The sequence below is a fragment of the Canis lupus genome, chromosome 18 (genome assembly GCF_048164855.1).
Source record: "Canis lupus baileyi chromosome 18, mCanLup2.hap1, whole genome shotgun sequence".
NCBI lineage: Eukaryota > Metazoa > Chordata > Mammalia > Carnivora > Canidae > Canis > Canis lupus.
Window position 1 is genome coordinate 47,509,093 of NC_132855.1, and position 25,605 is coordinate 47,534,697.

The window sequence follows — 25,605 nt, forward strand, 5'->3', positions numbered from 1 at the left end:
CTGGAAAAATGGGCTGAGTTACAGGAGCATTACAGGTTTGACAGCTATACTGAAAGAGAAATCTCAGCTAGTGAATTTTTCCTTCATTATTCTGGAGAACAAACTTTTTGCCTTTTTTTCTCCATGTCCTTTGATGACAATTACATCAGTTTTTTTCCTCTGTGCTACTGCTATCACTTTATGTTAGATAGTTACAATTTATGAACTGAATATGGCACTTCCAGCCTTGGAGAGAAAGAAAGGAGGCTTATGATATGGCCTACCACACTTGGGCTCACTTTCAGAGGAGTAACATTACAGAGATCTGTTGCCTTATGTCACAGCACAGGAGGGCCTAACAGTATAGTATGAAGACTGTTACCAACTAGATAGCAGCCACAATATCAAGAAAGACTCTGGAGGGAGGTCAGAAGATGCATGAGCAACTCATTCCACTTGCCCTTTGACATAATAATGAGACTCACAGGTCACTGACAAACCTGTTTTCTAACCACATCTTACAAATTTTACAAAGAATTTGCACAGATATCATATATGGTTTCACTTGATAAAATAATATTACTTACTAACACTTTTACTAGACCCAGTAGAAAGAGCAAGACTGAAGGATTAAAATCTCTCTGACTGGTAATTCTACCCACCCAACTCAGGGTGGAAAAGCTAATCATTAATTTTAAAAAATGTTAGGAAATATGAAAACTTCATATGCCTTCCTGATGCTTTATTTGTTCATAAAGTTTTAACTTTCTTTTTTTATTTCTATGGAGACAGTATATATAACATATTTTTTAGGAATGATGGCTTCAATTCTGCATTCAAACTCTATCATTTCCCAGTTATGCAACTGTTTAAGTTACTTAATTCTTTAAGTAAACTGCCTCATTCATTAGTAGGGATAATAATCATATAGTTGTGTGAAAAAATGATTTTAATTAGGCTTATAAAGTGCTTACTACAGAACCTGGACTACAGCAGTAATCAGTAACTGCTGTTATTATTTAACTGTTTACTACATGCTTCCTATTGTTCCTTCACAAAGCCGTATAATAAAGCCTAGATAGAGAAGACAAAATAGTTGATCCCAGGATTTTAAATCCCAAGAGGGAAATGTAATAACTACTATAATCACCAAAGTACGTATTTAAGCATTAATGGAATAGAGTAACAGCATGGCTCCACATTTAGAATAGACCAACTTTTATAGTATACAGCTGACCCTTGAACAACATTGACCTCCCATGCAATAAAAAATCTACATATAACTTTTCACTCCGCAGAACAAACTTAATTATTAATTGCCTACTGTTGACCAGAACAGAAACATTTGCCAGTAATATAAACAATTAACATGTTTTGTGTTCTAAGTACTATGTAATGTATTCTTACAATAAAGAAAATAAAATGTTATTAAGAAAATCATAAGGAAGGGAAAAGACATTTGCTACACAGTACAATAGTAGAATAAGGCACCACACATCTCATCCCCACCCAAAGTTAGCAAAGCCACCCAGGAACGCAGGAAACCTCCTTCCAAGTAGAGTTCAGGGAAAGGCAGAGAACAAGGGAAGGTACAGCATTGTTAGCTTTCTCTCTAGGTTGCTTGCTCCACCTGACCCCTTCACATGGTTCTAACTCAATTTCTGCTTGTGGGAAATGCTGGCAAGTTGCTCTCAGCAGTATTAGTTTTCCGCCTCAGAGAACTTTCAGCACCTTAGACAGCGCTCCTTCCTGCCATGTCCTCTGCAGCCCACATTACTACTACCTGGTGCTAGCCTGCCCCAAGTGTTCTCCCAGGCCCCCGGGGAGCCAGCTAGGGGGTGCAGATTATCATTCTGTGGTCTTTGGCCAACTGTGGACAATGACTGGTCTTGTCACTTTACTGAGAATCCCTCTCCAGAGTTGGTTTCTTTGTACCTTTTAGTTGAAGATCTCAGTGAATCAAACTGCACAGATGTGGGGTGAAGAATGCCACAAGCAGGTGAGAGCCTGCTGTTCCAGCCTTCCCAGTATCTCTCCATCACCTTCCCTTCACTTTTAGTCATTTGGCAACTTCTACCTTATTCTTCAATCACAGTATAAAATATGGATTTATGAAAAAAAATTCATGTATTTAAGTGGACCCACACAGTTCAAACTCATGTTGTTCAAAGGTCAACCGTATACACTTTACTAATGATGTTTTACATAGGTTATATTGCTTTTTCTATATCATCTTAGGTTATGAGGGAAACCTACACATGATTCTAAAAGCAGATTATCAAGGGGGAAATAATCAGATCAATTTTATAAATAAACAGGTGTTAATACATACACATAAAACATGTCCATACACTTACTACAAGAAAGATCTCAGTTGCACTAAGATATGTGTTCATTCTGGGACCAATATTCTTTATTTAGAGATAAAAAAGATCATTATTTTCATCCTAAATTTGAACAAACAGAAAGAGTTTAGTGCTATTAGTAAAAATATGAGTAGCATAATGTGGTTTTTTGGGGGTTTGAGAATTGGAAGTGAGGAAGGCAAGTTAAATGATGAGTTCTTGATGATAACAATTTAATCTATGTAACAATATAATATCCAGTTTGAACAACATACAATGAAACAAAATGAGAATAAGAGGTAAAAACTAAAAAAGAATAACTGTTCCATCAAGTGATGAATAAAGAAGATGTGGTATACATATACAATGAAATATTACTCAGCTAGAAAATTAAATTTCTGCCATTTGCAACAATATGGATGAATCTAGAGAGTATAACACTAAGCAAAATGAGTCAGAAAAAGACAAATACCATATGGCTTCACTCATAAGTGGAATTTAACAAGCAAAATGAGCAAAGGGAAGAAAAAAAGAGATCAAGAAACAGACTCTTAACTATAGAAAACTGATGGTTACTAGAAGGGAGGTAAGTGGGAGATGAATGAAATAGGTAATGCGGATTAAGAAATGCACTTGTGATGAGCACTAGGTGAAATATGGAAGTGTTGAATCACTATATTGTATACTGGAAACTAATATTACACTGTATGTTAACTGACTGGAATTCAAACAAAAACTGGAGAAAAAAAAAAGACTAACTGCAAGCTATCTATATAAAAACAGTCAATGAAAGTATTAAACCAGGCAAGAGAACATGCACAGGAGGGTAAAGTGAGATGAACATTAAGGTCAGAATCAGTAGATTCTGTTAAGATGGAGGCAGTGTTGAAATATGTATGAGGAGGGTAATCGACTGCAGCAGACAGGTCAAAGAGAAATAAAGGAAAACAACAGGAAGTACTCAGCTACTTTACAAAGATTCTTTCCAGGAAATGAAGGATATAAACCAGATTGAGAAAGTCAAGAAAAATAAAAGAACTCAAGAGAAGAAAACTGAAGTAATTACAAGAAATGTTTTATCAACAATGGACTCCAAGGAAGAGGAAAGACAACAAATCTTTAAAGGGACTCAATTGCAAACTTTTACTCTGATGAGCTACTATAATAGACATCTAGTTTTATTACCTGCTCATCAACCAATTCTCCTTCTGAGATTTATTTTTTTGTAGACAACCACCGCACATCTATGGTGGTTCAAATGATATTAGTTCTACCCCCTAGATTACAAAGTTTAACATGTGACCCAGGCCAGATGAATCAGAGCACCTGACTCCTCAGAATGGGCACATGATAGGCAAAGGCCTATCAAACCACAGAGCATTATTCTCAGGACTTCTGCTGGAACTACTGGGGGTGGGAGGGAAAGCGGTGGTGTAAGCTACCCATTTGCATAGGGAACACTCATCTATGAAGGGAGCTATGAAGACATGAAATTGTGTGTTCAACAATCACGTGGGATAATCTACCTAAACACGAAGTCAAACACAGGAAAGCAGTGCCAAAAAATGGAGAGAGAAATTTCTAATAGCATTTGGACACTGGAAGTCAGTCTTACCCAAATTTAGCTGTACCCCTAGGTCAATGAATACTTTCTTAAACTAATGCCAGTATAATTTAGGTTTCCATCCCCTAAAACTGAATAAATACCAATTATATAACTATTGATCCCAGATCAATATAACAGATCTTCCTAGTATTGTACAGTCACTAAATACTTCTGGAAGTCACTAAAAACAAACATACCGCATGCTACTTTATTGGAATTATATATTTTACAAAAGGTCTTAGGATGAGATTATAATTGTATATAGCAACTTCTGACTTCCATTGGTTTTTTAAAATTTTCTTGGTTCATAGACTTCTTGAATATCCATCAGAAAATGGCAAGGTAGAGTTAATAAAGATGACACAGAAGTTTTTTCTTTTTCTTTTTTTTAAATCAAGAAGGTAAAAAATGGTAAAAACACCAGACACTTTAACATGTAGGGTAAATAAATGTTCCAAAGATCATGTGCCACTTTAGGAGAATAGTTTAAAAATTACAGGGTAAATCTAGAATATATCCACATACATCCCACATATATTTCTCTACACACAGAATATAAACATAATGCTGTATTTTTAAAAATAGGTTGTAATACTCAATAAGCAGGTAGGTAACAGTGGTGAAAGAGCTTCATAATTTTTTAAAAATCCGTAATTATGTGGCACCTGAGTGGCTCAGTTGGTTAAGCATCTGCTTTCGGCTCAAGTCATGATCCCAGGATTCTGGGATGGAGCCAGCATTGGGCTCCCTACTCAGCAGGGAGCCAATTCTCCCTCTGCCCCTCCCCCGATGCTCTCTCTCATTCTACCTTCTCTCTCAAATAAAACCATAAAAAATAAAAATATATTTTAAAAAATAATAAATCCATGACTACATAAAATACATGCAAATTCTACTATGCAGATACAAACCATTAGCCATATTACAAATGAAAATAGGGGGGATCCCTGGATGGCTTAGCGGTTTAGTGCCTGCTTTCGGCCCAGGGCATTACCCTGGAGTCCTGGGATCGAGTCCCACGTCGGGCTCCCTGCATGGGGCCTGCTTCTCCCTCTGCCTGTGTCTCTGCCTCTCTTTCTCTGTCTCTCTCATTAATATATAAATAGAATCTTAAAAAAAAATGAAAATAACTTGTCCTATACTCTGTTTTCACTGAGAATTTGTAACTAAATCTTTTAGTATATGCCACAGAGCTATGTAAGTATTTATATAGTAAATAGCCTATTTAATATATAAATAGCCTAACCATTGTAGTCACTAAAAACAAACATACCTCATGCTACTTTATTGGAATTATATATTTTACAAAAGGTCTTAGGATGAGATTATAATTGCATATTGCAACCTCTGACTTCCATTAATTTTTTAAAATTTTCTTGGTTCATAGACTATTGTAGTTATTGCCAGCATAGCCTAACTATTGTAATTTATTGCCACTAAATTAACCTAAACAATTGAAAGGAAAAATAACTTCTGTAAGTTTACTTACATCACAACTAGAGCCAAATACTCCATTGGAAAAGGAAACCAAGTTATAAGATTTATCTCCCCAGCGTACAGTTGGATCTCCTGTAAGAGTCTGTGCAGTTACCTAAAATAAATGTAATATTTTAAAAACAAGAAAATTTTAATATTAAAAGGTTTTCTTAAGTGTATACATACATACATAGCTAAAACGTGTTTAAGGTGTGTGTGTGTGTGTGTATATAGGTATGTGTATATGTGTGTGTGTGTGTATATATATATATATATACACACACCTATACCTATACACTATATGTTTGATGGCCACTTTTCCTCTTCAAGTAAACCAAATTTAATAAAATGGTAATTATACTCAAAAGATAATACTAATTCCAGCCCTGGGGATCCCTGGGTGGCTCAGCAGTTTAGCACCTACCTTCGGCCCAGGGCATGATCCTGGAGTCCCGGGATTGAGTCCCACATCAGGCTCCCTGCATGGAGCCTGCTTCTCCCTCTGCCTGTGTCTCTGCCTCTCTCTCTCTCTCTGTGTCTCTCATGAATAAATAAATAAAATATTTTAAAAAAATACTAATTCCAGCCCTGTCTTTAAGTATTTCTCAAAATCTCAAGAAATCCTACCAGAAAAACGCTGGTACAATACTCATGAAAGAACTTACAAAGGAAAAAACAAAGCCCTTGCAACATGAATAGTCTAAGAAGCTATGGTAAATTTAGTCATTAGAATCTAGTTATAAAGAAAATATTTCAAGAATTCAAATCCCGCAAAGCCTGTTTTTCACACAGTAGGCTCTGTTCCATTAGTGAGTCATGAAATCGATTTAGTGTATCATGGTAAACATTCATTACAAAAATAAAAGAACAAAAGAGAATATAAATATTATAATCTATCACAGATAGTAAAAGTAATTACTATTTTGTGAAACTTCTGAAGTGATGTATAAGTTTGTAACGGGTTGCAATCTAAATGCAAGTCTAATTAGATTCTACCAGTAAAAGTTCAAACAACACTACATTAGAATACATTCTTCCTCAAGAAGTTTGGTGACTCTCCTAAAAAAATTCAGCTGAAGTTATATAAAGGAAAGTTATTTCTACCTACAAGATTTTTCAATCCTGTATTATTTCTATCATCTAATATTGATGAATGAATTATGAAATAATTTAAGTGTTTTCAAAAGACTAAGAGACTTCTACAAATATGACTACTTTTTATTATTTCCCAGGAAGTATTATTACAAGGGGAAGTATAAAGTAAGGCCACATTTACTCTTAAACTCATTAAAGTATGTCTGTCAATAAAAATAAACATGAAAATAAATTACAAGAGTGCTGTAACTCTTAGGACAGACCCTACTAAGGTATCACGCAAGACACACTGGTGTGAGTGACAGAAAGATTCTCATGCCACCTTTGGCATGATAAGCTCATCTAGTCCAGTGTTTTATGCAAGTTTTCTCCACATACAAACAATGGCCATACTTCTTTAAACAATGTTCAAAATATATCTAAATTACCTAAATAATGAGGCAAATTTACAAAGGATTCTTTATGTATAAGCTTTAATTTGGTACATATATATGTCAGCTAAGAAAAAATGTTAAGAGCCTGCATGTAACAAAAATCTTCTCATCTTCAGTATACACAAGAGTCTTCCAGAATAATTTGAGAGAAATACAATAGCAAGATAGTTAAGTACCTGAGAATAATTTCCTGGTGTTACATGTGGACTGCTATCCTCTATGGAATATACCAGTAAACTGCTCTGAATTTTTTCTAACATAGTCAAGTTCTCTGGATCAAGACTAATTAAATATTCGCGTGCCTAATGGATAAAGAAAGATTAAATGTTACAAATTAAATACATCCAGAAGATCTCAAAACAGTTCTTTAGAGAAAAATTTCATTAAGAAAAGTATAAACTGCTATCTGAAAATAGAGCATTGCTATGAAACATTTCATAAGCCAAAATGGTATAAAGCAAAGAAGCAATTACTATTAATTTATATGGAAAAATGTTTGAACATTTCCAGGCCCAAAAAATAACCTCCCTTAGGCTTTACTGATAAAGTAGGACACATCTTGATAAAGGATGCACAAAAAAAGTGAGATAAAGCACAGAGGCTCAGAGACACAGGTGTTCAAAAGCTTGATGCTGAGAAACTGAGCATTAGCTCCTGAGGGTAGCATTGCGTACCACTCTTGCTGCTCACAGAGCATGCAGTGAAAAACAAATGCTGAACACTATTTTTGCTTTTTGCCTTTTTCATAAAAGCAAAAGTACTAGTGTAGGCCCTTTGTGAAAGTGGCATAATGTAAACTTTCAAAGTGGGGGATACCTGTACAGTTAATAATGCTATATTACATATTTGAAAATTGCTAATAGAACACATCTTAAAAGTGATCACAAGAAAGAAAATGTGTAATCATACGAGATGACTGATGTTAACAAGATTTATTGTGATCATTTTGCAATATATATATATACAAATATCTAATCATGTTGTACACCTGAAACTAATATAATGTTATGTCAATTATATCTCAATTAAAAAAAAAAAAAAAAGAGGGGCATCTGGGTGGCTTGGTTGGTTGAGTGTCCAAACCCTGATTTCAGCTCCGGTCATGACCTCAGATTCATGGGCTCAAGCACTGCCATCAAGCTCTGTGAGCAGTCTGCTTGAGATGCTCTCCTTCTCCCCTCTGCACTTCCCCCTGCTCGTACATGCCCTCTAAATAAATAAACTAATTAAATAAAGTCTTAAATGAAACTATATAACCTTAGCCCATTGAGTTCGCTCCTCACTAGTCAATGCTGCTATCCCAGGTCCATCAGGTTCACTATGGCACTTCTTGTGAATGTATGCCAATTGCCTTAGGGAAGATTAAAGAAAGTATTTAAAAAGAGCATAGGCAAGATCACTAGTTACTTTCAGTCTTTAACAGGTCATAATGTTTATCAGTACTTATATAAATCTTTTGATATATTACCCAAAGAAAGGGATTGTAATCTCAACAGCAATTGGATTTCCCACACCACATCTTTTTTTAAAAAAGAAGTATGTGGCCTATTAATGCAAATGTATTTTTGACAATAACTTAAGTAAATAAATTGGATACTTGGCTAGAATTATTTATACTTTCAAAATGTACCTGTACTTCTGGAGTCCAAGTAAATATCTCTTACACAGTAAATACTCCATACAATAGAGAACATGAAAAATATTCTGATAAATAATATTACAAATATTATGCATATCTTATCTAACTAAAAAAAATATGCATATATATTTAACATAGGAATTACTCTATATCTGATTAATACTCTTGTGTAACCTCAAAAACGGAGTTACTATAGTCAATTTAAATGTTTCGACCTTTACTGTTGTTACTTACTTATGATCTTTATATTTTAAAGACTCTATTAGATAAAAACAAATTATTTCCTCCAAAACTACTCTATTCTCCCAGTCTGATGAGTTTCATGTGTCTTTAAACATATGACAGGGAAATAACAGGGTTCTCCAATAAAGAAATACATACTCATCAGAAAAAAATCCACAGAGGCTTAGCAAAGCAACAAAAGCATAGACAACACAAAGAAAAACAGACAAGTGAGATTATATCAAACCAAAAGAGTTAACACAGTTAACAAAATTAAACAACCTGCAGAATATGAAAAGTATTTACAAGCCATATATCTGATAAGAGGTTAACATCCATAATATATAAGGAACCCCTACAACTCAATAGCAAGAAAATCCAAAAAACCTGATTAAAAAGTAGGCAATGGAACAAAGAACACATAAAAATGGCCAACAAGTAAAAGACAAAATATTCAACATGACTAATCACAGAAATATAAGTTAAAACCACAACAATCTATCACCTCACAGCTATTTGGATAGTTATTCTAAGAAAGATAAGAGGGGATGCCAGGTGGCTCAGCGGTTAGGCGCCTGCCTTCGCCCAGAGTGTCATCCTGGAGTCCCGGGATCAAGTCCCACATCAGGCTTCCTGCATGGAGCCTGCTTCTCCCTCTGCCTGTATCTCTGCCTCTCTCTCTCTCTCTCTCTCTCTCTGCGTGTGTGTGTGCGTGTCTCTCATGAATAAATAAATAAAATCTTAAAAAAGATAAGAAATAAGAGCTGGTGAGGATGTGGAGAAAAAAACTCTTGTGCACTGTTGGTGGCAATGTAAATTGGTGCAGATACTAAGGAAACTAGTATGCAGGATCCTCAAGACATTAAAAATAGAACTACTTTATGATCCAAGAATCCCATTCTGAGTATATATCCAAAGGAACTGAAATCAGGACTCTAAAGAGACATTTGCACCCCCATGTTCACTGTGGCATTATTCACAAAAGCCAAAAGGTAGAAGCAACATAGCTATCTGTTGACAGACGAATGGATAAACAAAATATTTTATACACACACACACAGGATGGAAAAGAATATTACACACCCTTAAAAGGAGAAGGAAATTTTCACAGCTATTTCGATGGTTATTATCAGAAAGAGAATGGGAAATTAGGAGAGCTAACCTTGTGGTGATATGTGAACAGAGATATATGGCATGACAGAGAATGCTTTTTCAAAAATGGAAAAGACATAAAATGGCATTCCAAATAGAAAGCATGAGTACATGCAAAGATTACATATAATATGAAGTGTTTTAAGAATTGTTAACACAGGGGTTTCCTAGATGGCTCAGCGGTTTAGTGCCTGCCTTCAGCCTAGGGCATAGTCCTGGAGTCCCGGGATGGAGTCCCACATAAGGCTCCCTGCATGGAGCCTGCTTCTCTCTCTGCCTATGTCTCTGCCTCTATGTGTGTCTCTCATGAATAAATAAATAAAATCTTTAAAAAAAATTGCTAACACAGAGGATGTTCCAAAATAGTAGAGGAGTAGCAGACATTAGTTTTCTTTGGTTGCAAATATTCAACTAGACAGCCATTAAATTATTCTAAAAACCTGTGAACTCAACCCAAGATCTAGAAAAGAATTGCTACAATTCTAAAATAGAAAACAACCACTTCCTGCAAGATAGAAGGTGCAGAGCAGTGAATCCAAGGTGATCTATGGGAAGATACAACACAAGGAGAGGGAGCCCCCCCCCCCCCCCAGCCAGTTACTAGAAAGTGACAGAGCAGCAGAGCAAAATCCGAACTGTCAGAGCAGCTCCCCTGAGGATGGCCCTGCCTGAAAGGCGCTCAAGTGGCGAAGCAGGTCAGAATCCTGGTGGGACAGCGTGGTCTCAGGATCTCTGGGGTCACAGGAAGACTGGGGGTTCCTGAGTGCTGCAGAGTTCCCAGGCACCCACCCAGGGAAGCCGGCTGCCATCAGCGAGCCCATAGCTGGGCTTTCAGCTTGGGCTTGCCATAAAGCATGAACCACGGCACCTTCTGGCAACTGCTCTCCAAAGCAGGGGCCCAGCAAGTGGCAGAACCACAGCGATACCTCCCGACCTGCCCCCAGGAGGAGGGGCACAGGTGCACGCCACGGGGTCCCCACGATTTACTGAATGGAACCAGGGTCACGTGCCTAAGACATAACCCCTCAGTCACAGCCTAGGCGAGCACAGAGGGTAGACGGAACCCAGGGAGACAGGACGGACTGACTGCTTTTCCCTGAGGGAGCACTGAGCAGTGGGGCCCTGAGCTTTAGGCTCCAGGGCTGGAGACTGGGAGGCCCCCGGGCTCACTCTCATCCTCTAAAGCAGTGCAGGAAGCTTTCAGGGAACAAAAGCCACAGAGAGCAATTCTGTGTGGCCCCTGGCAAGGGCGGTGCAGTTCTGCCCTGGGCAAAGATAACCTGAGAATCAGGGCAATAGGCCCCTCTCCCTGAAGACAGCAAGAACTCTGAACTAAGACCAAGTCTGGGGGATCCCTGGGTGGCACAGCGGTTTAGCGCCTGCCTTTGGCCCAGGGCACGATCCTGGAGACCCGGGATCGAATCCCACGTCAGGCACCTGGTGCATTGAGCCTGCTACTCCTTCTGCCTATGTCTCTGCCTCTCTCTCTCTCTCTCTCTCTGTGTGTGTGTGTGTGTGTGTGTGACTATCATAAAAAAATAAAAAATAAAAAATAAAAATAAGACCAAGTCTGGGGATCATTGACAACTGCAAAACTCCAGTGCTAGGGAAAACAGTACACAGAGTTCTCAGATTTTTCCCTGTAATTCTTTACCTTTTACATTTTAATTTTTGGTCTCTCTTTCCTTTTAAACTAAATTCTTATGTTTATCAAAAAAAAAAAAAATTCTTATGTTTATCAACTCCTTTTTTTTTAGGGGGGGTCTTTTGTAACTTTCATTTTTACGGTTACATTCTATCATTTCATATTTCATTTTATTTTTGGAGACATACGGTTTTCTTTCTTTATAATTTTGGGATGTAGTTCCTTCTAACAAACAGACCAAAATACACCCAAAATCTAGTGTATGGCGCTGTTCTCTTCATCTATCTAAATGCTGTCTTTTTTTTTTTAATTTTCATTTTTACAGTTACATTCTATCCTTTCATTGTTTTTAATTTTATTTTCATACATCGATAAGTCTTTCTTTTTTTTACAATGTTGGGATCTAGTTTTCTAACAGAACAAAATACACACAGGATCCAGTGTGTTCCTCTTTCTGCTCACCGGTCTGATTACATTCTCTTTTTTAAAAATCTTAATTATTATTATTATTTTTTGCTTTTTTTTTTTTTTTTTTGGTTTCGAGTCTCTTCTGATTTGTTTACTGTATATTTCTCCAAGGTCATTGTTGCCATTTTAATACTTTGCTCTCTCGTTGATCTATTCTTCTCTAGACAGAATGACAAGATGGAAAACCCATCTCAAAAAAGAGAACAAGAGGCAGTACTGACTGCCAGGGACCTAATCAGTGTGGATATAAATGTCAGAACTAGAGTTCAGAATAACAATTATGAAGATACTAAGTTGGGCTTGAAAACAGCAGAGAGGACGTGAGAGAATCCCTTTTTGGAGAAATAAAAGAACTACAATCTCATCAAGTCAAAAATCAAAAAGACTATTAATGAGATGCAATCAAATGGAGGCTCTAACTGTTAGGATAAATGAAGAAGAACAGAGAATCAGTGATATAAAGGACAAAATGATGGAGAATAAAGAACCTGAGAAAAAGAGAGAGAAACAACTACTGGATCACAAGGGGAGAATCTGAGAGATAACCTTGACCATAAAGCAAAAGCACATTAGAATAATTGGGGTCTCAGAAGAAGAGGAAAGAGATGAGGGGCAGAAGGTATATTGGAGCAAATTAAATCAGAGAACTTCCCTAATATGGGGAAGGAAGCAGGTGTTCAAGTCCAGGAGGCACAGAGAAACCCCCGCAAATCATTAAAACTAGGTCAGCACCTTGACGTTTAATAGTGAAGCTTGCAAATCTCAGAGCCAAAAAGAAAATCCTGAAAGCAGCTCAGGACAAGTCTATAATCTACGTAGAAACATTAGACTGGCCGCAGACCTATCCCCAGACACCTGGCAGGCCAGAAAGGACTGTCATGATATATTCAGGGTGCTAAATGAGAAAAATATGCAGCCAAGAATACTTTGTCTAGCAGGGTTGTCATTCAAAATAGAAGGAGAGAGAAAGGGCTTCCAGGACCAACAGAATCTAAGAGAGTTTGTGATCATGATACTAGCCCTGCAAGACACATTAAAGGGGATCCCTTAAGTGATCCCAAGAGAGCCCAAACCAACACAGATCAGAAAGGAACAGAGACAATCCACAGAAACAGTGACTTTACAGGCAATCCAATTCTCTAAATTTCTCCTCTCGATTGTTACTCTGAATGTAAGTGGGCTCAATGCCCCAGTCAAAAGACACAGCGTATCAGATTAGATTAACAAGCAAGACCCATCAATATGCTGTCTGTAAGAGACTCATTTTAGACCCAAAGATACCTCCAGGTGGAAAATGAGGGCATGGCAAACCATTTGTTATGCTAATTGGCATCAAAAGAACACTGGGGTGGCAGTCCTTATATCAGACAGATTACATTTTAAACCAAAGACAGTAATAAGAGATCATACTTAAAGGTCTATCCAGCAAGAAGATCTAACAATTGTAAATATGTATGCCCCTAACATGGGAGCAGCCAATTAAATAAACCAACTAAAAACAAAACTCAACACATCGACAATAATACAACAATAGTAGGAGACCTTAACACCCCACTCACTGCAATAGTAGACTTAACACCCCACTCTTCATCTAAGCAGAAGATCAACAAGGAAATAAGGGCTTTGAATGATGCACTGGACCAGATGGACCTCACAGATATATTCAGAGCATTCCATCCAAAAGCAACAGAATACACGTTTTTCACAAGTGCACATGGAACATTCTCGAGAACAGATCACATACTGGGTCACAAATCAGGTCTCAACTGGTACCAAAAGACTAGGCTCATTCCCTGCATGTTTTCAGACCACAATGCTTTGAAACTGGAACTCAATCACAATAGGAAATTTGGAAAGAACTCAAATACATGGAGGCTAAAGAGCATCCTACCAATGAATGAATGGGTCAATCAGGAAATTAAGGAAAAATTTTAAAAATTCATGGAAACAAATGAAAATGAAAACAGAACTCTTCCAAACTCTTGGGATGCAGCGAAGGCAGTCCTCAGAGGGGAGTCTATAGCAATACAAGCCTTTCTCAAGAAACAAGAAAGATCACAATACATAACCTAACCTTACACCTAAAGGAGCTGGAGAAAGAACAGCACTTAAGGACTAAACCCAGCAGAAGAAGAGAATTACTAACAATTAGAGTAGAAATCAATGAAACAGAAACCAAAAGAACAGTAGAACAGATCAATGAACCAGGAGCTGGTTCTTTCAAAGAATTAATAAGATCGACAAACTCCTGACCAGACTTATCAAAAAGAAAAAAAACTCAAATAAATAAAATTGTGAATAAAAGAAGAGCGATCACAACCAATACCTAGAAATACAATTATAAGAACATATTATGAGAAACTATATGCCAACAAATTAGGCAATACGGAAGAAATGGATACATTCCTGCAAACTTATAAACTACGAAAACTGAAACAGGAAGAAATAAAAAACCTGAACAGACCCACCACCAGCAAGGAAATTGAAGCAGTCAACAAAATTCTCCTGACAAACAAGAGTTAAGAACCTGATGGCTTCACAGAGGAATTCTACCAAACTTTAATAAGAATTAGTACCCATTTTCTGCAGCTGTTTCAAAAAATAGAAATGGAAGGAAGACTCCCAAACTCTATGAGGCTAGCATTACCTTGATTCCAAAACCAGACAAAGACCCCATCAAAAAGGAAGATTGCAGACCAATATCCCTGATGAATATGGATGCAAAAATTCTCATGAAGATACTAGCCAAGAGAACCCAACAGTATATTAAAAGCACCGTTCACCACGACCAAGTAGGAGTTACTCCTGGGCTGTAAGGGTGGTTCAACATCTGCAGATCAATCAATGTGATACATTACATTAATAAAAGAAAGGACAAGAAGCATAGGATCCTCTCAATAGATGCAGAAAAAGCATTTGACCAAGTAGAGAATTCTCTCTTGATTACAACTCTCCACAGAGTAGGGACAGAGGGAATATATCTCAACATCATAAAAGCCATCTACAAAAAGCACACAGCGAATATGATTCTCAATGAGGAAAAACTGAGAGCTTTTCCCCTAAGGTCTGGAAAAGGAAAGAGATGTCCAGTCTCACCACTGTTGTTCCACACAGTACTAGAAGTCCTAACCTCAGCAATCAGACAACAAAAAGAAATAAAAGGCATCCAAACTGGCAAAGAAGTCAAACTCTCACTCTTCACAGAAACATGATACTCTATTTGGAAAATCTAAAAGACTCCATCCCAAAATTGCTAGAACTCATACAGGAATGCAGCAAAGTGGCAGGATATAAAAATCAATGCACAGAAATCAGTTGCATTTCTATACACTAAAAATGAGACTGAAGAGAGAAAAACTAAGGAGCCGAACCCCTTTCTCTTGTTCTTGTAGATGTTATATGTAGAAGTCACAATATCCATTTAATTGCCGACTCATGCAGATTATCTTGGCAGGATTAATCATATTTTAAAAATTCTTTGGAAAGGAAAGCTTAAGACTGATTTTTCTTACTCCTTGAAGCTGATGAGGCATAGATTGGTAAGTTCCTTGTTGCTCTTCTCAAAATTTCTTGTTGTCTTTCTTGGCTGAATTCCTTTTCATAACCCTCCTTTTCAGAATTGAATGAGTAGAATGCTGTGAAGGGGGATCCCAAAGCCATAAGATACTTAGGAAACAACCTAATGAAATAGGCAAAGGATCAGCACTCAGAAAACTAGAACAATCATGAAAGAAATTGAGGCAGACACAAAGAAATGGAAAAATGTTCCATGCTCATGGACTGGAAGAACAAATGTTAAAATGTCTATGCTACCTAGAGTAATTTATACCTTCAATGCAATCTCTGTCAAAATACCATGGACTTTCTTCAGAGTTGGAACAAAAAACCCTAAGATCTGTATGGAACTAGAAAAGACTCCAAGTAGCCAAACAAACATTAAAAAAGAAAACCAAAGCTGGTAGCATCACAATTCTGGACTTCAAGTTCTATTATAAATTTGTAATCATCAAGAGAGTGGGGTACTGGCACAAAAATAGACCCACAGGTCAATGGAACAGAATAGAGAACCCAGAAGTGGACCCTCAATTCTATGGTCAACTAATCTTCAACAAAGCAGAAAAGACTATCCAATGGAAAAAAGACCATCTCTTCAACAAAGGGTGTTGGGAACACTGGACAGCCACATGCCGAAGAATGAAACTGGACCATTTTTTTACACCATACACAAAAATAGAGCCAAATTGGACGAAAGACCTAAATGTGAGACAGGAATCCATCAAAATGCTAGAGAAGAACACAGGCAACAACCTCTGTGACCTTGCTAGACACATCTCCAAAGGCAAGGGAAATAAAGGCAAAAATGAACTACGGGGACTTCATCAAGATAAAAGGCTTTTGCACAGCAAAGGAAACAGCCAACAAAACTAAAGGCAAACTACAGAATGGGAGAAGATATTTGCAAATGTCTTATCAGACATATTTGCAAAAGGCTGGTATCCAAAATCTATCAAGAACTAATCAAACTCAACATCCAATGAACAAACAATCCCACCTTGAAATGGACAGAAGACACAAACAGGCATTTCTCATAAAAAGACGTACAAATGGCCAAAAGACACAGGAAAAAATGCTCTACATCACTCGGCATCAGGGAAACACAAATCAAAACCACAATGAGATACCACTACTTTATAGTCAGAATGGCTAAAATGAACAAGTTAGGGAATGACAAATGCTGGTGAGGAGGAGGAGAAAGGGAACTCTCTTACACTGTTGGTGGGAATGCAAGCTGGTACAGCTAAGTCTGGTAAACTGTCTGGAGGTTCCTCAAAAAGTTGAAAATAGAGCTATTCTATTACCCAGTATTGCACTGCTAGGTATTTACCCCAAAGATATAAATGGAGTGCTCTGAAGGGAAGGGGCACCTGCACTCCAATGTTTAGAGCAGCTATGTCCACAATAGCCAAACTATGGAAAGAACCAAGATGTCCATCAGCAGATAAATAGATAAATAAGATGTGGTGTGTATGTATGTATGTATGTATGTATGTATGTATGTGTGTGTGTGTATGTGTGTGTGTATATGTATATATATACACACACATATAATGGAATACTACCCAGACATCAAAAAAATGAATCCTGCTATTTGCAAGAACATGGATGGAACCAGAGGATATTATGCTAAGTGAAATAAGTCCATCAGAGAAAGACAATTACCATATGATCTCAGGCATATGTGGAATTTAAGAAACAAAACACAGGATCATGGGGGAAGCAAGGCAAAAATAAAACAAGATGAAATCAAAGAGGGAAACATAAGAGGATCATAGGAATCATAGGAAACTGAGGATTGCTGGAGAGGAGGAAGGTGTGGTGATGGGGTAACTGAGTGATGGCCATTAAAGGAGGGCATGTGATATAATGAACATTGGGTATTATATAAGACTAATGAATCACTGAACTCTACCTCTGAAACTAATAATATACTATATTAATTAATTGAATTTAAATTAAAAATATATTGAAAAATAAAACCTTGTTCACACCCTCAAAAAATAAGTTTTAAACTAAGGAAACCAGTTTTATAAATGAAATATTAGGTAATGATTGAAATTATGATGAAATTATATACATTTGAAATATTTCCTTTTTTGTGTAGCTCTACATAGGAAATTATAACACCATATTTTATCTGTCTGATGCAGCATTTGTCAATCTTTTGACTTTTTCAAGAAAAATGAAGGAAGTTTAAGTTGCATAATGGGAGACAAATGTAAGATCTCTTTCCTGCTACTGTCATACACTTTTATTTCTATTTTTATGAATGAATAAAACATTAAATGAGATATTGTTGAAATTGGTTTGCCTTTAAGCAGCTGAGGTAACACTAAATAAGTTACTGCCATACTGTAAAAAAAAAAAAAAAATGAATTGCTATCACAGAAATGGGATAGGAATAGAAGATGCACAAGGAGGAAGAGCCAGACACAAGGCTAAAAAGACAGGCAAAGGTCAAATTTAGACCACTGCTAAGGAACTGGGACTTTATTCTAGACCACAAAGAACCATTTAAGAACTTTAACCAAAGGTGAAATAACCATCAAATTTAAATTTTAAATCCATAGACTGATAGTCACAGGTTATGTATTTAACTATATACTAGGTATAAAAAAAATACTTTTTTACAAATTTTTATGTGCATATAAATTCATTACAACAGATATGGTAGTATAGAATATATCAAACTAGTAAAAGTGATTAATTCTGGGGCAAAAAATGGAAATGATAATATTTGCAATTATTTTTCCTTTTCTAATATACATCTAGTACAAATAAAAATTAATTCAAACTAAAAATAAAATAATAGATTTTTTTTTAAATCAGCACACATAAAATTCTTATTTTTTAGCTTGTTATCATCTTATAAACAGGCAATTCTAAACATTTATTTTTTTTAACTCATGCAGAAGTTTAACACCTCAAGACTCAAGAAAGTAGTTTGAAAACCTGTAAATCTCTGGTGGGGTGATCAAACATCCTTCCTGTATTGTATCAAAGACAAAAACTCGGCCACGACAAAGCACTGTAAGGTGAGTTGGAGAATGTCCTTCGCTCTCTGGAAAAAGAAACAAAAACACAAACTAAATCTCTCAAAGTTAAACAAGAGTAAAACTGCATAATTACATCCAATAGAAGAAAATAATCCTTGCCCCAATACTTCATATACTCATCAAACATATATCAATAATAAGGTGAAGGACTTTCAATCATGATATAAATATACACTCTTGAAAATGTCCATGTGAAACATCCAAAAATCTGTGGAGTTTCAAGGATTTGTACACCTTGGGATTTGTACACCTTGGGATTTGTATAAATCCCAAACTACTGCAAGGCTTTCTAGTTTATTCATGGATAGGAATGACAAGGGAAAAAGGTAGCAAGGTATCCTGGAGAAGAACTCTTTGGGTTTATTTCAATGTTGATTGCTCACCAGATAATTGCAGTATTAACTAGCTATGATTTCTAAATAAAATAGTTTTCAGTTGAGAAAGGGCATTGTTTGCCTGAGTAGTAAGGAGAATGCCTTTTGCCAAATCTAGCTTTACTTAAGGTTCTAATGATACCTGAAAAGCCACTGATAACTGATTCTATGATTCTTTGGGCATGCCTTAACTCCCTAAAAACTACTTCTGTGCTGTAAATCTCAGACTATTCTGATTTAGCCTAATTTTTCACTTATTATTCCCTTTAACACAGGGCTTCTTATATGATCCCTGCACTTATCCCTTCCATCTAAATAAAAAAAAAAAGACAGAGAAGACATATACTACCAATGGAAGGAAATTTACTGGTTGATATTATGTACAAGGAACTGTAGTAAATGTTTCATACACATTATCTCATGGAATCCATCAACTATCAAGGAAACACTATCTCCTGATAGCACTTTTTTTCTCTTATATCCTATTTCCTCAAGTCCTAGTAGGTGAGGTATGTATTTTCCTTGTTCTTCATGGCTATTTCCAAAATATTTCTTCCCTCTTCTCCTTCAAAAACCGCTGTATCTTTCTACATTTAATACTATATCCTTTTTGCTGTCATTTACTGACCACATCCTATTCAAAATCTAGGGCTGGAAAAGAAAAAAGAAAGTAAGACTGATGACAAAATAATCAACAGATGTTGGAAAGGTGGCATGACAGAAGGGCATTACCTCAGGATGGGCCTATGTGGGGATATTTTAACACAAGGCTAAATGCAGTTAAGGAGTAAACCATAGAAATATCTTCAGGAAGAGAGTTTTAGGCAGAGGAAACAGCAAGTGCCAAGGCATTAGGACAAAATGAGATAGTTTGCTTTAAAAAAAAAAAAAAAAGTACACTCATAGTAGAGACAGAAAAGGTTAGAATGGTAGACAAGCTTGGGCCAGTCTATACTGGCCACAGAAAGCATTTTCAATTTTAAATACGATGGGAAGGAAGCCTATGGAGGGTTTTAAGCAGGAGATTAATAATGCAATCTCATTAGTACTTTAAAAAGGTCACTCACACTGCTATATGGAGAAGAGATCATAAAAGAGAAGAGAATATACAGCAAGATCAGTTGGGAAGTAACTAAAGTAGTCCAGGTCAGAATGCTCTAAATGAAAAGTGACAGTGGCTTTAACTGCGGTGTGACACTTGAAGGAGACAAGAGGTCAATTTTTTTTTTTTTAAGATGAGAGATAATACAGGTCCCACAGAGGTGGGACCCAGTGCACCATACAGATGAGCTATCTTTACGAGTCAGAGCAGTTCATCCGTTTAAACAAGGGAAGACAAAGTATATGAACATACAACAATGTCTTGCAAGGAGGTTGCAGGATGAGAAAATATTTGAATGAGTATGTTTTCTATGACTGTTGTAACAAATTACCACTAACAACACAAATTTATTATCTTACAGGTCTGGGGACCAGAAGTCTGAAATGCATCTCAGTGGGCTAAAATTAAAGTGTCAACATGGCTGTGTTCCTTCTAGAATCTCTAAGTGGGAATCAATGTCCTTTGCTTTCCCAGCTTCTAGAAGCTGCCCACATTCCTGGATTCAGGGCTTTCTTCCTCCATTTCAAAGCCATCAACGGAGGATCACAACTTTTTATCAATTTGCTGCCATCAATTTAGTTTTCTCTTCTGCCTCTCTTTTCACTTAAAAGAACTCTTGTGATTCCTTTGTACCCACTTGAATAATCCAGAATAATCTTCCATGTCTAGGTCAACTGATTAATGACCTTAATTTCATCTGCAACCTTAACTCCCCTTTACCACGTAACCTAATACATTCAACAGGTTCCAAGGATTAGGAAACAACCATCTCTGGGGAGCTGGGGAGGCATTATTTTGCCTAACAGGCTAGTAAATTTAATGATGGAAAGAGCTTTACATTTGATGAGAATAAGAGTTCATTAGCTGAGACTAAGGAAGGAGAAAGGTATGAAACAGTCTCCCTGGAAGGGAGAGAATAACCTGACAAAATAATATGACAAAGTCATGCTATGGATCCACTTGAGGTTTGTGAAGATTAAATGAGGTTTTCTGGTTTTCTCAGGCCAAGTAAATTGCTAGGGTAGGTATCTTTAATGTGTTGAGGTAAGACAGAAGATTAAAATTTAACAGTAATGAGGTGTGGGTAGAGTCGTGAGGGAGTCAATGGGCAAAAGTTTGAATGTGTATGCAAAGGAGGGATTACAGTGGAGAAGGACAGAGGTACAGACTGAGGGTAGAGGAATTGTGAAGAACTGTAGCATAACTCAATTTAAGTCACAATGTGGTCAAAGAAATATCTAAGGTAGACTTCAAAAGGAAATGAGTTGTGAAGAAAAGGTAGAGATCAGAGTGAGATGCTTATAATTTCTATGTCAGAGGAGATGAGAGTTTCTTATTAACAAGTTCTAATGCATGAGCGCAAGAGTGTGTGCTTGAGGAGGTACGGAGGTACAGATTACTAGAGGGAAAAAGTGAAGGAAAGGAGAGGTCACGGATCATCTACAACTGGAAGCTAAAGTCATCAACAGTGTGAATGAGGTAGTAATGGAAAGAAGGATAGTGGGACTGATGATAAAGCAATGGGGGGGATACTAAATCCTACCTCTGAAACTAATAATACAGTATATGTTAATTAAATTGAATTTAAATTAAAAAATTTTTTACAAAGTAAAGGTCACTACCACAACGACAAGCAGTGGTGACATAACCTGATAGCTTTCCTTCTTTTAAGAGCTCAAACTCTAACAAAGAAGGAAAAGGGACAAGGGCGACCGGAAATAAAAAGGACACCAATATCTCTTACATACTATCTAGTACCAAAGCATGAGAAAAAATATACCCACCTGAGATGGTTATAGGGAATGCAGTAAGCTCAAAGAATAACCAAGTTCAGCAACAGTACCGTTCAGAAGGAAACAGGTACTTTCAAAGAAAAGGTTGAAGATATAAAGGGTTTTGCTGACCATGAGCTCCAGAAAGTACATTAGAAGACACTGGGAAAGGGAGGGAGGGTGGATCACATTTGTAGGAAACTTGGATCAAATCAAGCTATGCACAAATCCCTGAACCCAGATGTTAACAGACTACCTGAGAGGTTTGAACTGCTTGAGCAAAATGAGGTAAACAGGGTAAAAGAAATGACTGAATTAGCCTTAATAGTTTCTTAAGGGGTAAGTAAAAATAAAAATAGTTCTAACTATTGCACCTCCTTAATGACACTATCCTCTTAGCCATAACAGCTTACATGCTCCCTTCACATGGATAATCTCTTCGATTTTCTCTGTATCAAAGATAGATTCCATGGCCCAGCATTTTAATTTCTTTCCTGTAAAGCCCTTAAATTCTTCACTCTCTCCCTCTCCATCTGATTGCTGCTGAAGGAAAAAAACACAACATTACCATCTAATCTCACTTTAAATTCATAAACAAACCGTTTCAAATGGGCACTGAACACTGATCAGCTACCCTACATTCCCATAATACATTTGCTTCTCCCACTTTCCAAAATGACTATCTTCTATTTTTTTTTAAAGATTTTATTTATTTTTAAAGAGAGGGAGAGAGAGAGACCTGAGGGAGAGGCAGAGGGAGAGAGAGAACACCAAGCAGCTTCCATGCTGAGTGCAGAGCCAAACATGGGGCTCCATCCTATAACCCTGAGATGATGACCTGAGTGGAAACCAAGAGTCAGACACGTAATCAACTGAGCCACCCAGGCACCCTCCCAAAATGCCTAGTATTTTAAACCTTCCCCTTTCTTCTCAAATTTTTTACCCACCTAATGACCTCAGTTTTCATTTCACCAAGGAAAACACAAGGCATACATAGACCTCCTCATCTTCCCACAACAAAACTGGCCAATCTGTTTGCAGCTAGATGCACACTTTTTGCATTCCTTCTCATCGTTGCTCCCAAAGACCAATTCTACTCTTGACCCTCTCGGCTCTTATCTTTTCAATGACTTTGGCTTTTCAATGACTTTTCAATGACTTCATTCTTTTCCCTGCTTTCTTTCTCTCCTATGTCATTCCTATTTTATAATATCACTAATTTTTTTTTAAAATAACTGAATATCTCCCACTGCACATGAAAACTTTGTGTAAGCTTTATTTATCAGTACTTATTTGGTTTGCTTTCATTTTCTCCAGTTGAGCTCCCTTACCCAACTTCCGCTAAGACTGCTCTTGTCAGGGAAGATTCTGTCCCCATTATGTCAATAAATACAATGGTCACTCAATTTGTAACTCATCTGGCCTCTGGAGCATTCGATACACTTCCTTCTCTTGGCTTCTGGGAGGCCACTGCCCCTTTCTTTCTTCCCATCTGGGTTTTTTTTTTTTTTTTTTGCTGTGTTCTCCTCTTCAGACTACCAAATACCCTATTTAATTGTGGTAATAATCAGTACTGCTTCTCCTGATAATCTTCACCTATATGTGTTACAAAAGTAACTTTAGCCACTCTTGTGGCCTTAAAAATGTTTTCGATGCCTACTAATGGTGATTCCTAAATCTTTACATGTAGTACTGAAATCTCTCCCGAACTCCAAACTTTGTATCTAACTACCTACTTGCATTTCCACTTTGATGTCTAAAAGGCATCTTAAATTCACCATGGCCTCAGGGACCTCCTAATTTCCTCCCTAAATATTTCCTCCCAAATTTTCCCCTCATGAAACAACACACCTATCTTATCCCATTACTCAAGCCAAATATCCTGAAGTCATCTCTGATTCCCCCTTTTCTCTCACATCTCACAACCAATCTATAAATAATTCTACTAAACTCAAATCCAAAATATACCCAGAATCTAACAACTTTTTACCAGCAACATGCTATCACCCTAGTTACAAGTCATTATTATGGCTCTCTTGGACTACTAAAACAATTTTCTAACTGATCTCCCCGCTTCTACTCTGATCTGTTTTCTAAAAATCTTATTCCTCAAACAGTGGTAGAATCATCTTTTGAAAACACAAATCTGATCACGTCACTTTCTTTCTCAAAACTATCTATTCACATTTTAAAAGCCAAAAACCTTAGTTGGCTTCCAAAGTACTATACAATCCAGCCTCTAATCAACACTCTAATTGTCCCCTCTGCCTCCTGCTTACTCTGCCCCATCCATATTCCCCTTTGAACATTCCAAGTTTATTCATGCCTACAGGATTCCTTCCTCAACACATGAAACAAAAAACTGAACTAGACAAAAACAAAAAGCAAAACAACTGCTGGATCATCATATCATTCAGATCCTTAGAAAGGCTTTCTCTGATTACCTACTCTAAAATAGCCACCCAGTTACTCATGTTATTTGAATTCTCTATATAGTATTTATCACTAACTGTTATTTTTTTGTTTAGTTATTCCCTCAGCTTTATCCCTATCTACACCTCTTAAGACACTTCACATGGTCTTAAGTATAAGAATATACTAGCCATGACAGCTTAAAGGACTACATTAAGAGACACGTTATTAATGAATCTGCATTTTACACATTACAACTTAAAGGATTACCTTATCTAAGGACCTATGAAGTGATAAAGATTGAACTGAAAACCAAGTCTACTGATATTAGACCCTGATAGGCATATTTCTCTCTTTGCTACTGCTATTCTCCGTTTTCTTCTGCTCATCTTTTCTATTCATATTTGGGCATTTAGCAAACTTTATGCCATAAATACCCACATCCTTCACTTGTAACATCAAGATAAATATGAGTGAGCTTGAGGACACTAAATATCTCAAACATCTAATGAGGTTTATGAAGAGGAGTTGAGTTCTACTGAAAGTAAACTCATTCTTCCCACACTACAACCAAAATTGGTTGTAGAAATTTTACTTTTAAATGAAATTTCAGGTAAGAAAAATATCCTTTCATAATTACATTTCACAGTAACTATAAACTATATTATTAAAATTCTAAAAAGAAAAAGATCCTGAAACAACTGGAAACCAGCACTTAAAACAGAATTTTCCATTTCAAGATACGCTGGTACACCAAGCAGAATTGGCCATTAAACTGGCAGTAGAAACAAACACTTTGATTAGTCTATCTGAACTCATATGTCTTCAAGAAGACTGATACCAGGCTCTCACCTTAGACTGCTCAAGGTGGAAGGGAGGGCATACTCACAAAGAAAAATGGGGCATGATAAACACAGACAAGCATAATCAAAGGGAGAATTCAAATATGAAGAGGTCAGAGACAGATCCAAATCATATGCTCCAGATTTCCTAATACTGATTAATTAATTAACTAATTAATTTAAACCCTCAAATGACACAACTTAGGCTTCAGGTTTTATATATAACAATATAAGGTACAGTTTATAAAATCCATTCCCATAAATTATTTCTGACAAATCACAATGACTAAAAGGTTCACAGAAAGCCTCTGATTAGTCAAAATCCAGTAAAGAAATATTTGAAATAGTATGTTCCATAGTGGCATAGTAGAAACTGCAGCAAAACCACCCAAATCCCAATGCCTTTATCAGAAAAAAGCACTCATGTT

At 36.7% G+C, this 25,605-nt stretch overlaps 1 protein-coding gene across 9 annotated transcripts in view; it reads right to left on the reverse strand.

Moving 5' to 3' along the window:
- The window catches only part of CROT (carnitine O-octanoyltransferase), a 58,172-nt gene that overhangs the window by 23,469 nt on the left and 9,098 nt on the right, over positions 1–25,605 (reverse strand). For all 9 annotated transcript variants that reach the window (XM_072784351.1, XM_072784356.1, XM_072784354.1 and 6 more), the window contains 4 exons: positions 18,572–18,680; positions 8,193–8,286; positions 7,112–7,237; positions 5,420–5,521 (listed from right to left, as the gene is read on the reverse strand). In XM_072784351.1, coding sequence (XP_072640452.1) covers positions 5,420–5,521; positions 7,112–7,237; positions 8,193–8,286; positions 18,572–18,680 — 431 coding nt within the window. The remainder of the gene's footprint in view (positions 1–5,419; positions 5,522–7,111; positions 7,238–8,192; positions 8,287–18,571; positions 18,681–25,605) is intronic.